Source organism: Astyanax mexicanus, chromosome 6 (genome assembly GCF_023375975.1).
Source record: "Astyanax mexicanus isolate ESR-SI-001 chromosome 6, AstMex3_surface, whole genome shotgun sequence".
NCBI lineage: Eukaryota > Metazoa > Chordata > Actinopteri > Characiformes > Acestrorhamphidae > Astyanax > Astyanax mexicanus.
The window spans coordinates 48,164,570-48,178,926 of record NC_064413.1 but is presented as its reverse complement, the minus strand read 5'-3'; the positions used below and the strand labels follow the sequence as shown (position 1 = coordinate 48,178,926).

Here is a 14,357-nt window from a genome sequence, read left to right as displayed (position 1 = left end):
CATGAAAACTGTGATCAAAAAACAGGGTTATTCCACCAAATATTGATTTCTGAACTCTTTAAACTTAATGTACTTGTTTTGTTTGCATTATTTGAGGTGTAAAAACTGCATATTTTTTGTTATTTCAGCCATTTCTCATTTTCTGGAAATAAATGCTCTAAATTACAATATTTTTATTCGGAATTTGGAAGAAGAGTTTATAGAATAAAACAACAATGTTTATTTCACTCAGACATATACCTATAAATAGCAAATTTAGACAACCTGAATCAGAAACTGAAGTGATCTCTTAATTTTTTCCCGAGCTGTATATGTGAGCTTTTCTGGTGCTGTTGATCTCCCGCTCTGCAGACTTTAATTCTGACTCTAATCTAACACACCTGATCCAGGTAATGAAGCCCTTCAGGGGCATCTGATTTATTAGAGTCAGGTGTGTTATATATGATCTCTCTGGGGTGCTGTATCTCCATGACAAGGATTTTGAATCCTCTTTTCTATGAAACAAATATTTTGTGTTACATATTTTAAAAAATAAAATTCATATATTGTAATAAATGACTTTATTATTATACACTGATATGGGAAGTGAATGTTGATGCTGATATCTGATATTTGTCATGATCATGTTGTATGTGCTGATATAAATGCATAAACATGTGTAATATGTAGATACTGGGAGTACATCTACTTGAACCAGTTATGTTCTAAATTAATATTTTGTATTTATTTAATTAAATATATATTCATTTCTATAGAGTTACAAATGCAGAAAATCTGTTGTACCAATCTGTTGATATAAATATGATATTAATATCATAGTTCTTCCCCATTTTTGCACTGGTGTATGCCAATATTTCTCAATTATTGTCCTGGTGGCACTATTTGCTGCACCTTTATTGCTTCCCTGCTTCCAACACACTTGATTCAACTACTACTTTTTTTATTTTAATATGTAGATATTTGATGATATATATATATTTTTGATGATAACTATTTATATTATTTTCTATAGAAGTAGCTATAAATGCAGAAAATATTTTAAATTTGATATTTTGTATTGCAGTCGTCCACAATCATCTAAACCATTTGCCATTACCAAAATTATTTTTTACATCATTGTGCATTCCGATTGTTGCATTGGTGCATGCTATTTATGCTATATATGCTATTAGTCCATGAAATATGTAGAAGCAGAAAGTGCTGAAAGGAATCGAGGCAAAACAACGAAGCAAATGATGTCTGATAAGAATTTCTTATTATTCCAATAAAAAATACATTCATACAGAAATAGAACAATTTTGCAAAACAATTTCAAATAAAATTTATATAAAGCAAGAACAAATAAAAATCTTAGAAAATGTTTTTTTTGTATTTCATTTTTAACTTTTCTTTCTGTTCAATTTTTTACAAATATTCTATAATAGACAACAGGGGAAACTGTGAGAGAAAAGAGTGATAGAAAGCGTTGGTTATAGTTACAAGCAAAAAAAATGAGAGGCTTTCATTAAGGCTCTATTGCCGCTTGAATGATGTTGGCCACAGTTTCAGAGGCGGGATGTACTGTTCTCTTTGCCCACAAAGACCTTGCTGGCTCGGGTTTTGTGGCAGCGAGCATCTCTGCGCTGATCCTCCTACAGCTCCTCCAATCTGATCTAAAACCCGCGGAGCTCGGCTGCCCTGTCAGATTTCACTCTGGAGACAAAGTGCAGCACTTCCCTGATAAAGAGCGTTACTATCCGTCCGGCTGTGTCAGAGCTGTTTAGTCTTTTGGAGAAGAAGTTATTGAGATATTTGCGTGTAGAGATTTTGATCAATTGTTGGCCCAAAAAAGAGAAGAAAAGTGGTAAAACAGCAGTAAAGCAGATCAGATCTCAAAAAGCTAAAATGCTTACAATACATATACACCCAGCCAGCACCCAGGGGACCTGTCTGCTCGCCCATAGGCGGTTCGATTCGATGGCTGTAAATGTACATTGTACAAGCTGAAAAGAAGCGATTTATCTTTATCTTTCTGGATGCCTGTTCTCTGTTTCCATAATACTGTTGCTGGGCTAAAACAACGCCATCCAGACAGGTCAATAGCGAACTGCCAGAGTCAGCAGTCTGTGGCAGAGTCTATGCCAGCAAAGCCTTTAGTAATTCATTACACAGATGCAGTACAAGGCAAGGCCTGTCCTGCGAAGGCTTGTTAATTACAATAAATCTTTAGTTTTTTTCCTCTTAGTCTTAGTTGCAGGGGGTTCAGGCCTGGGGCCTTTTAAACCTCGGTGCCAAACGCCTGTCAAAGCAGCTGCGTTATTTTCTCCTCATTGCCCTCCAGACTTCTGTGTTTGTTACGCAAGGACCAGTTTTGCAGCTTCATCAGATTCTACCATTTTTTTTTCTCTTCTTTTTTTGGATACCATTCCAACAATTCCAATCTTGCCAAGTCGAATGAACAGTGTTAGTATTAGATATTACACTGTAGTTACTGATTTAAGTGCTTTTGCATGGTGAAATTATCATACAGACTTTGCTCTAATTGCGCTACTTATTTCAGTTCAAATATCAGAATATTGTGTTAAATCTAAATTAATGAAAGCTAATATATTCTCTGTCTATGGTTTGGTCGGAGTGGCCTCTTCCGAAAAAGAAAGGTGCGTTTTCAGGGGAAATGGAGCCTTAATAAAGCTAATCCGATCACTCATACAAGACATTGTATGTGACCCCCAAGGACCAATCTATTCCACAGGACAAGGTCACTTGCATAAGGCACCATTAAGGTCAACAGTGCATTAATAACAGGTAAAAATGGAGAGAGAGAGAGAACAAGAGGGGGAGAGACAGAGAGAACAGAGCGAAAGGAGTGAAAAGGGAAACAGCTATGTGACTAAAATGAATGCTAAGCAATAGTGGTTTATCCTCGCCAAAGAAAATAAAAAAATAAAAGGCATAAGCAGGGGGGGATTCAAAGAGAAGAATCATCATCAATCCATTTATGTACAATATTGTAACATTTAACCATTCGTATTTAGCTGCACTTTATTGGAATCTATTAGCAGTCCTGATAACAAAGAACAGGAAAAAAAGAGTACAAACCCTAATACCATGCAACACCTGTCTATGATAGTGAAGTTATAGTTTTTTGTGTTTTATCTCTAAGCACACAGCTTATACAATGGACAACAAAAGAGCTTTTTTGTAGCTTGTTGAGAAAACAAGCTACTGAACACATTGCACATTTAGTAGCTGCACCAAACACCAAAAAGCCACTTTCATTCAGGGCTGGGAACTCTCTTTAGACCCTCTCTCTAAAAGGAGTCTGTAGGGTTGGGTTGGGTAGGGTAGGGTCAGGGTGAGTGGGTGGGGTTAGACATAACTAAACCCTCCACACCCCCATTGCGATACAGAGCCTGGGGGGGTTTGGAAGGAGTCCCTGCTTCCACTGCTTCTGGCGAGTGGACACACTGGTTTTTGTTTTGTTTGGTTTCCTCACAGTGTGCAAGGAAACAAAAAACGGAACTTGATTCCACCCAACACCATTCATCCAGTGTGCAGTGGTAGACACACTGGTGGTACCCCCTCCTTTCCTCTCCATTCCCCCACCCCATGCCCTCCTATCCCATCCCGTCCTGTCCCAGCCTTTTCCTCAGCTCACACACCATACAGTCACCCTCACACTCAGCGAACTCATCCGTTCACCCTCAGACAGGCTTTTTTTTATAAGTACCAGTGTATTGGTTGTCCAGGAGTTGTCCCAAAACATGCACCATTCATCACACATCATTCATTCATTCGTGTTGTTGTTGTTTTTTTGACTGATTTTTTTTCCTTTTTTTTTAGTAACTTTTTTTTTTGTCATTTTTAAAGTCCTTCATTCGTCTCTTCTTCGCACATGATTTTGTCTCGTCCTTTCATTTTTCTGTTTTTTTTTTTCCACAACCAGTCAGTAGGCCTTTCTCCCGAGGGACCCGGAGGCACAGGATTCGGTGCAAAATGGCATGCTTTGGCTGGAACACACTCCGCTACCCTCCCTTAAACAAAGGGCAGGTCAACCAGGAGGCTGGTCAGGATACAAACGAACATATCCCCAGACGGCGCGCGGCCACGACCTGCTTTAGAGGTGCCTCTTCATGTGCAGGGCCAGGTGGTCTGACCTGGAGAAGCACCTGGAAATAAGTAGAGGAGAGAAATGGGAGGGTTAGCTTCAGGTCACTGTAGGAATAGGGTCATAAATAGTTTTCAGCTTAGAAGAATCTGCTAGGGAAAGCCCTTAATTAACATGGATACTTTAAATTATATGGAGGAACCGTTCTTTAAAGAACCATAAATATTTCTGCATTTTTACATTTTTAGAACACTTTTTAGAAGTGTATGCATTTTAGAGGTGGAAAATATGGTGATATTGTATCATATCATTATTACATTTAGTTATCAGGGTCACAGTGTATTTTTCTGAGCTTAGAAAGAACAGTATTGCAATAAATATTGTGTCATCAAACTCTAATATGCTTCAAATTCACACAGTAAAAAACATAAAAAAGAGGATACACTGCGGCTCTAAACCTAGATTTCTGTAATCAGTCTTTTATAAAAATGTTGTATAAAGGCACTAAATCTGAACTAAACTCAGATTGACTGGAATAGATTAAAGCACGCCCGAACACTCAAGCACTCACAGGTTTATGGCATATTTTATACATTACAGCGTCTAGAAAAGTCCCCAGCTACACCTACATAAGCACCAAAGCACAAGTCAGCTTGTGTAGAGTCTCATACCGCTACATGTTTTCCATTACCCAAACAGGGAATGAACAACACAGAGCAGAGAGAGAATCTGAGCAGATAATGAGTCGTTTCAGAGCAAAGCAAGCAAAACTCAGTGACAGGAAATGGAGGGAGGGCTGCGCTGGGCTTGTGTTTGAACAGTCGGCACATTCGCTCATAAAGCAAAATCCCAGTCGATATCAATATTCTGGAAATACAATACTGTTGCCATTGCTCTTTCAAGCATTTAATCCGATTAAGCAATTAAGTGATGAAATCCGAGCATAATGTGACGACTGCCATCGATGAACAGATAAAAGGAATCAATGTGGCGAATGCGAAATCTATTGTATTTGCTCTGCCTGCGCACATCAAAGGCGCAGGCTGCCGGTAAGGAGACAGACGCATCGCGATAACTGTCAGAATTCTCAGTGTCACAGAGGAGAGCGAGCGAGGGAGCAAAAAAGCAAGAGAGAGATGCAGATAGAGAAAAAAAACAGAGCTAGAAAGAGAACGTACCTGTCACAGTGACTGCATTTAAATGGCTTTGCACCCGTGTGCTTCCTGAAGTGCCGGGTTAGCTCGTCGCTGCGCGCAAAACGCCACTCACAGCCTTCCCATGAACACCTGTACGGCTTCTCACCTGCAAACAAAAACACAAACACCTTTAGCACTGCAGCCGGGAGGGCACAGGGGGATGAAATAAATAAATAATAAAAAAAACTTCACAAGCATCACAAATGCGTCAGTCAGACACAGGGCACTCTCTAACTGCGGAGGTTTTAATGCGCAGTCAGCTGTAGCATTCAGCTGGGAATGATCGGAATGTTTAAAGTTCTCAATCTGTGCTCTTGTAAGCTTAAATAGCATGTGAATGAATGGACAATGAGTTCGATGCATAGACTGCGGGTTTGTCCAGGACATTTAAAAAAAAAAAAAAAAAAAGTTAAGGGAGAAAACCAAAAAAAAAAAAAAGAAAGAAAGAAAGAAAAAAGAAAAAAAAGTGGGCCACCCAGTTCCCCCATTGAAATGTCTGGCCCTTTCCCATGACGAAACCAATAGTGTTTTGGTAGAGCAGGTTTCCTTTCATCCTGCGAGGCCTTCTACCCCCTCCCCCTGAGGGCAAAGCCACATTCCAAACAGATTAGGTCACCGTGCAGTCATGCAAGGCAAATATGCAGAGAGTGGCAATGGTCTTGCAGCTGGGGACAACCTGAGTGAACTCTCAACGCTATTACACAACTACTCTAGCAGAACAGATGAATCTCGGCCAGTTGAGCAGAGTTTCAGTCTGAACTGAATATCGGTCAGACTGAGATCAATTCTGGCTTAAATGTGTTTAGATAACGCTAAATGTAACTCTAGCACTGAAGGGAAACTACAAAGGATTGTACTTTCAATGTTCCAGAGCGGCCGATACTGGTTTCTTCTTACGTGAGGCTTACGTAACAACATGACGACAGCAGAGAGATCATAGGGGCATCCCAGCTGGTGCTGGACTGATTTGTAAATGTTGATGTGTGTGTGTCTATATATGTAGCGGAAGAGAAAGTTTGTACGCTTATTTAATTGATTGAGACATTGCAGATTAAAAGAGAAAATAGCATAGCTGCATAAGGGTTTGTGTTTCTCTTAAAATGAAAGAACACACTGACCACTATCAGATGTTGAGAAAGATAAGGATAGGTAAAAGAGCAAAACAGGTGTTTTCTTACCTGTGTGAGTACGCTGATGTGCTTTTAAGTGAGAACTCTTTGTGTAAACTTTCCGGCAGCCGTTGAAGTGACACCTGTGCACTCTCCTCCTGCCGTCTGGAGACGTGTCCCCTCCTGCCAAACCCGACTTATCCGCCCCTGAGACCTTGGCCATTCCCCCGTGCCTGATCTTGATGGGCAGATGCAGTTCAGTCTGTATGGAGCCCCATACCTGGGCCGCACCGGGCTCCTGCAGCGCCTCCGGTGAAGACGGGGGCGTGGCGATGATGGACGAACCCAAGTGTCCAGTCTCAGACAACACCGAGCCCAGAGGGTTGGAGCTAAAGCTGTGGGTGGGCGAGAGTTCCTCTGAGCTGTCCGACGCCTCGCTGCTGACGTCCGAGTTGACGCTGTTGGTCTCCAGAGCCTGGCTGTCCTGATTGTCAGGGTCTTCCTTGACCCGCGGGAGGGTTGAGTCCGAATCGCTCTTTGAGTCCCCGCAGGCCAGGATCAGTTTGCTCCACAAGTCCTCCTGGCTCTCAAATTTCAGGTCAGACGCTGAGACGTATGGTTCGCTCTGGAGGTAGCGCTCCAATTCCAAACATGTCTGGCGTGGGGAAACAGGGAACACAAGGTTAGAACATTGGGGAACCCTTCAATTTTTTAGTTTTCAATTCTGGCTTAAATATTGTGCAGTGCATGTTCAGCATTTCGTTGAATTCCCAGTCCAATTCCCTGTCCAGACGGGAACTGCACTGCTGTGCTAAATAGTGCCTAGGCAAGACATTTAATTCTACACTCGTCAAGTCAACCATTGTCAACTAAGTCACTCTGGACCAAACGTGTCTGCTGAACAAATGCAAATGTAATCAATCATCAGGTTCCTCAAAACAGGCCAACCAAGCAGAAAGCCATATCCCCTTTGGCGCTAATGAGGAACAATCTTTCCATCATCTCTCTCACGACAGGTTATCCTGGGGGATGTCCAATTTCCTGGCACATCTCAAGCTTCAAGTCTTGCTTCAAGACCTTTCTCCATGCAGTATCTGACAGCACCACTGACAGTGTAGTTTAGAGCTCCAGACTGAGCTCAGGGGAATGAATGAACGTTGTCTAAGAACATCTCTAAAGATCAGCAATTCCACGTGTCAAAATGTTACGCATGTTTGACACACACACACCTAAAAAATGAACCCAATTATGGTGCTCTCAGCATGATTGTGTCCAAATTTAGCTTGGCTTAAGCCAACGTTGCAGCGCCTCATTCTGAAAGACTAACATTTATTCACTTGGTTAACAGTGGCCACGTGAGTCATGCACTCGGCCCTTTTCAGAGTCCTTTTAAGGAAGCCACAACACTTCCTCTCTCTGCTCTGCTTATGTTGAGCTTCCTCATTCAGACTCGTGAACATCCAACCACACCACTGGGTTAAAGTGAACAGCTGTAAGCAGAAGTAAACTCAGCAGTGGTGAAGCGAGTACCAAGAAACACCACTTAAAATGTATGTACTCAACCAATGTTCTCTTGCTAGCGCTGCTTGTGCAAATGACGGAAGAAGCACATTCTCAAGGCCTGGGTCATCTTGTGAGTGCGTGGGTGTGAGTGTGTGTGTGTGTGTCTGTGTGTAAGTGAGTGTGTTTTTAAATGCATGTGTGAATGAGTGTGTTGGAAGTAACCACTGGGAAAGCAAGTATGAACACATTCGAGACGGTGCTTGGCTCTTGGCTTGAATCCGAGAACCTCAATCGCCTGAGGGTTTACTACCTGGCTGGATTTCAATCATGCTCTGACTGAATATTCTCAAGGGAAGAAAAGCGGCATGTAACACCCTCGCCTGTCACACCGCTATGCTGCGTTATCATACTAAACCCAGCCTCCTTCTTGGATTATTTTTCATATTTCCATGTGTCATTGATTTTCTAGCTTTGGGAGCCAGTCAGAGGCCTAGTAGAGAGTCCTCAAGACCTTCTCTCAATCATAGAAGCTCAGGAGACCCACACAGTGTTAAAGTCACCACATGTTTTGGCTACTATACTGGCTATGAGGTCTAATATTAGTACACTAAAATCACTATAAATATGTCTTCTAATTATACCTAGGTTTATTTTTAAGGCGTTTTTTTATTAACTATGTGAGGTTTAGAATGACATGTTGCCAAATCATGCATTTTTCTTCCTTTTTGAATTGAAGCTCCTCTAAAATCCTAAAAGTCTGGGTGAAAGGCAATCATATTAAAACATAGTATTATAACTTACAATGTAGTTTTATGATGTACCATGTAAATGTTCACAAAAGTTGCCAACTCATTCATTTTCCTCCATTCTGTGAACATAGGCTGTTTAAAAAACATAACTTAAAACAGACTCCTTTACCATTCTGGATGGTATTATATAGATACCTGTGCACTTTGTAGGGTTATGAAATAAGGGATCACCCTAGCTAATAAATGCAAAGTAAGTTTGAGTGTCTGGAATCTTCAAAGTGTCAAGCAGTGGGTTGCCAAATCATGCATTTTCCAAGTGTCTATACATCTAAGCCTAAACCATTCATATTATTAAGATGAGATTTAACATATATATATATATTTTAACTTTCTTTACAGATATACACATATAGGTTGCCAAATAATTAAGTTTTCTCTTTTCATTGCACTTATACTAGTCTAAGACTCTTAAACACAGCAGTGCTCCCTTAACAGTGTTACAGTAACTTACTCCACTCCACTAGCTATCAGCGGGAGGCGACACTGACTTGCACTTTGACAGCGCACTCAGCTGCTGCAGGCTTGCGCTCCTTTTACTCACAAACCGCCTGCTTCCTTTGCTTAATTGCAAAAAAAAATACTCCAGCAACACATTGCTACAACTACTACAACTGCTGCTGCTACTATTACTATACTCTTTCTGCTGAACCTAGGCATGGCATGGCAGCGAGGTTGGCAAGGCTTGTGCAAGCGTGACAGACACGGCTGGCATTTCAATTCAAAGCCATGCACACACACGCACATAGCTCACATACATGCAAGTTAGGCGCCCATTTAGCTATCTAACCACAACCACAGCGCCTCAGCCAGTCAGAAGAGGGGAAGCATGTTTTTGAATCAGCTGCGTGCGTAACGCTGTGGATAAGACTACTTTTTTTTTGCTTTTAATGTTATTATACGTTTTCTGCTTATTATAAAGATATATATTACTCTTATCACCTGTTGCCATAATTATTTTAGCGTGACACTACTGGTATTTAAATTTAACGCCATGCACACACACATATTATATTTATATAACATACATGCAACTTAGGCGCACATTTAGCTATCTAACCACAACCATAGTTAAACTGACAGAGTCAGCCAGTCAGAAGCCAGTTTTGAACCATGTTTTTGGACAAGGCATTACTCACGATGTGGGTATTGCGCACAATATTTTATTATTGTATTATTTATTGTATTATAAGGAAATTCATACAAAAAAAGCTGTTATTGTTATTATAGTATTATTCAAGCATGACACACTACTGGTATTTAAATTTAAAGCCATGCATACACACACACAGATATGAATGCAAGTTAGGCGCCCACTTTGCTAAAGCAAACCACAACCACAGTCACAGTGTCAGTCTCAGCCAGTCAGAAGCAGGGGGCAGCCTGTGTTTGAATCAGAGGCGTGCGTACCACTCTCTCTATATCTCTCTCTCGCGCTCTCTATGGATCCATGCATATATAACTTATATGGGCATTGCGCATTTTAAAGCCATCTATCATGCACTATAAAGAATGAATTACCTGTTGCCAGTATTCTTCAAGCGAGGGCAGCGCTGAGAAGTAGCCCGTGTCGTGGACGATCTGGAGCTCCTGAAAAATGCTGCACATGGGTAGCACATCCATGGCAAAATCCCAGCAGAAAGAAGGGAAAGAGGGGTAAAACCAGAAGGGGGGGAAAGCTGTGGAAGTTCTAAAGTTATCTGGGGCTCGCAGAGCTTCCCGTCGTTTCTCTCCGCGTCTGTCTTCTCGCTCTCTGTCGGGAAGACCACCTCGTTTGCGCTCGTGACAGCGGAGAGAGGGTCCTCCTTCTCTTTCGTCTTCGTCTCGGTCGTACTATTCTCGCGGGTGCGTGTGTCTCGCACATGCAACAGCGGAGCAGTGGAGCGTCGCTTGTGCGCGGATGGTCCTGTGAGTGTGCGTGCTGTGTGCGTGTCCCTCACGCTCTCTCACGCTGGATAGAGCTTGCTCGCATGGACCAAACACACACACACTCTCTCTCTCTCTCTCTCACGCGCTCGCTCGCGCTCTCTCTCTCTCTCTCAGATACTGAAGTTCAGCTGGAAGCCCTGCTGCTGCTGCTGCGCTCTGTCAAACTTCTCTATTCAAACCTCGCAGCCCCCTCGCCCCCCGCCCTTGCTTTATTTTTCAGATTTTTTTCCCCGCAAACGGACCAATCAGAGGCGACCAGGTTGCGCGGGCGCATATGATATCACCTTGAGCCAATCACCGCGCCTAATGCAGATCAACTCGCCTCTTCTCCATCCTCATTGGCCCGCTCATCGTCCGGCCCCGCGCTCTGATTGGCCGGCTATTTTTAGACCCATATATAAAGGACTTGGGTACAGACACACTCTCTCGGCTTCTGCTTTTTTATTTTTTGACGGTGGCGGCGGTGGTGGTGTTGCTGCTGCTGGTTCACTCCGTGCCACAGATCCACTTTAACTCACTTCAGCTCACTTTAGCTTACTCCAGTTCCCTTTACAGAGCCTGTAATCACCCCAAGCCCATATTTAAGCAACACCTTCTCCATTTCTGGTACATACTGGTGGCTTTTTTGAACTCTTGGCATTTCAGTAGCCAAGTTCTTTTCCTAATGCTCTCTTACTATTTATTCACTTATATTCACTTTTATTAACTTTCAAAACTATGGAAGCCAGTTCCCGTTACCTCAAAAAAAAATAAATCTAAATAAATAAATCCAGCAGCTGTCCAGCACATTTTTAAGTCATTATTTTAAGATAGTAAGTTGTTATTTTGAGATACTCTCATAATTCTGAGATACAATCTAAATATTTTGAGATAGTAATTCATTATTCTGAGAGTTACATTATGAGATAGCACATTACTTAATAATAAGTACTTAATAATTATGGATAATGGATTTTTTTTTTATTTTAGGTGGCGTGCATAGTCTTTCATACAAAACAAACCTTACTACACTGTAAAAAAATATTTTTGCTTTGGTTCTTAAACAAGTAAACACGTCCACAAACTACCACAGAGAAGGTGTTTGGTCCAGACTTTTGGACTTTTCAGTTTGGTCCGAACCAAAGTAGCAGGTGTGAAAGGGAATGCGAACCACCATCTAAAGGACTAAAAGAACCAGAGCGGAACTTCTAAAGCATGGTCTGGTTTATCTGCAATGTAAAATCACTTGCCTAGATGGTTCAACCTAGACTTTTTACTGGAAGTTGACGTAGTCTTTAATCAAACCAGAGGGCTTTGTGATTTTTCTCTCCGCAAAAAACAATTACAATGTCATTAGAGATCAGATTTTTCAACTCATGTTTGGGGACAAAACAAATCTCAGATCAGCTGCTTGCGCTTTCTTAGGCTCGGACCAAAACACACACAAAAAAAAAAAATCAAAATATGTCATTAATTTGCTTAAATATAAATTTGGTAAAAATTTTAAGCTGTCTAAAGTAAGCTAGAGTGCTAAAGTGTATGGCAAGTCATTCTAAAATAACCATTTATAGCCATCCCTAGGTGCAATATTACCACTTATTTACTATTTATTTGCTGTTTACTGTATCACGGCCATACAAACTTACGTCGAACCATGTTTCCTCTAATCTTATTTTTCTAGATTTATATATATATTAGTACTTTTATATTCTCTTGTAAAAACTCAGATTAAAGATACAGATAGGATATCATATAAATTGTTATTCCAGATATCTTGAATATGGAAAACTAAAGCGTGCTTTGAGCGCAGGTTCACAAATCAGTTTACTATATTCACTATGAAATTATTTTTCCATTATTTATGTAGCCATAGAAACTCCCAAAAGTTTAAGCTGTTACACTGACATTAGACTGTACACTTACTAACAGGTTAAAGTGTTTTTTAATCACTGTAATGACTTTCAAATGTATTGGAGTCCAAATAAAATGGCACCCACATTAAAACACTTCAGTAAAGTACAAATACAAGACAAAGCTACTTTAGTACAGTAATAAAATACATGTACTTTTTACTGCCTACCACTGCTGCCCTTTAAATTGATTTTGGCTCAGTTCTTAAACAAGCAAGCATGTCCACAAACTACCACAGAGCTCAACACACACAGCACCACACACTTCCACCAGGGGAGCCACATGGACTGAATCATAGTCAGGGGAGGAGAGCTATGATCAGCACTAATGTGAGCAAACCACTCTTTAAATAGGCACAAACCAGAAGGAAGATGCTGAGCCTTGCAGTGGACTTTCTGACTAATGTACCTTACCAACTGATTGGGCCACATAGGCCTGTTTTCCATGCTCATGACTCACAACAGTGATCTAAATGCTCAAAGTTTCATTACAGGCTGTTGTCCTGGTTTCTGTTTAAAGTCTGTTTGACAAGCATAGTGAATATGTAGGTTAAAGGGGGAAGTCTATGATTCTTCAAAACTTCTGAATAACTACATGGTTATGATGTCAGTCTTTTAGAGAACTTGGTGTGAAATGCTTTGTTTGGGTCTGTAGAGGTGAGTGCAGCTAAAAGCTGTGTAATGAGGGTATGGAAATGTTGATTAATATAAATTTTAGATTTAAAACCAGTTTTATTCATGGCACTGGATGCCCTTAGGTTATATATGTTCATACATATCCAATGTTACTGAGTAAAGAAATGAACAGAAATGAATTTCTTTACATATGCTACTTTGATCCCATAACCTACTCTTCTGACACAGCAAAAACATGCAGCAAAAATCGCAGGTTATCAGCTTATCGACAAGCAGGAACACTGACAGAGAGGCGCCATGATGAGTTCAAAGGCAATGATAGGAAATAGTTTTTACATCCTGTTTCTTGAGGCCTACTGAGGGTTAATAGAAGAACAGAAAGCTGTGCTGCACTCTTCCATGCTTAGTCATACAACTTCCCAATCAGATCAGATTTTTTCACTACTTCTACTTTCCAAAATACTTTCCAGTCCAGTAAACTTTGTATCTTCACTTTTACAGATTTTCTGTACGTCATTTTGAGTGACTACAACTACTTGTGACTCTGGCATTTGTGTTTAAATTTAATCATGAACGGACCAATAGGCTATTGTGGGCAATGTTACCATTTTGATTTTTAGTTTTCAATTACGTTCAGACAAGAATAACTAAATTGAACTACACTGTGCTTTACATACTGACATGATTGCCATTTTTTACTGCTGCTGTCAGATGATTCTTTTTTTCTGATTTCACTTTTTTACCTGGCATATGCACTTTACATTGTGATCAAATTTTATGACAAAAGGACCAATATAAATCCTCCACATATCTTGCTGTGAAATCAGTTTACATAGATTTTATCCTTCTCCTGTAAAGTTTCCATTTTTTGATATATTTATTTTTTTTTGTATGTGTTACATTAACTGTGTAAAAGACTGGGTTTGTTTCCCCTGAAACCACACTGCTGATGCTAAATTGACACCAGGCTTTTCTCTTCTAAAGCTCTGTGCTGCATTTTGCAACCAAAATTTGAAACATGGTTCCTCTGTCCTTTCTCAAAATAGTTGCTTAATTGCTTAGATGAGGCCTAAGTGAAGAAACGTCTCTTTTTCTGAAATTACATAAGACGTAGGACGAAGTTAATTTACACAGCCACCCGTTACTCAGTTCTACTGAGAAGTGGTGAACAACACTTTAACATTTTCCGAACAGAAGTCCAT

General features: G+C 40.6%; 2 protein-coding genes across 2 annotated transcripts in view; one reads left to right on the top strand and one right to left on the bottom strand.

Annotated features, from left to right (window-relative positions):
- The window catches only part of LOC107197132 (uncharacterized), a 180,286-nt gene that overhangs the window by 93,183 nt on the left and 72,746 nt on the right, over positions 1 to 14,357 (top strand). The gene's annotated exons all lie outside the window — the stretch shown is intronic.
- On the bottom strand, positions 1,234 to 10,808 carry klf6a (Kruppel-like factor 6a). The gene is made up of 4 exons (XM_007238620.4): positions 10,223 to 10,808; positions 6,462 to 7,047; positions 5,266 to 5,389; positions 1,234 to 4,148 (listed from the first exon to the last, which is right to left on the bottom strand). The coding sequence occupies exons 1-4, from the start codon at positions 10,322 to 10,324 to the stop codon at positions 4,097 to 4,099; spliced, it is 864 nt and encodes a 287-aa protein (XP_007238682.2). The 5' UTR covers positions 10,325 to 10,808; the 3' UTR covers positions 1,234 to 4,096.

What these genes read in the sequence shown, in the direction of transcription:
- klf6a (XM_007238620.4), bottom strand. Translation starts at nt 10,324, where the DNA reads ATGGATGTGCTACCCATGTGCAGCATTTTTCAGGAGCTCCAGATCGTC. An exon ending in TTGAAGAATACTGGCAACAG is followed by an intron (nt 7,048 to 10,222) that starts GTAATTCATTCT and finishes TCCCCACGCCAG; the next exon opens with ACATGTTTGGAATTGGAGCG. An exon ending in AAATGCAGTCACTGTGACAG is followed by an intron (nt 4,149 to 5,265) that starts GTACGTTCTCTT and finishes ACTTATTTCCAG; the next exon opens with GTGCTTCTCCAGGTCAGACC.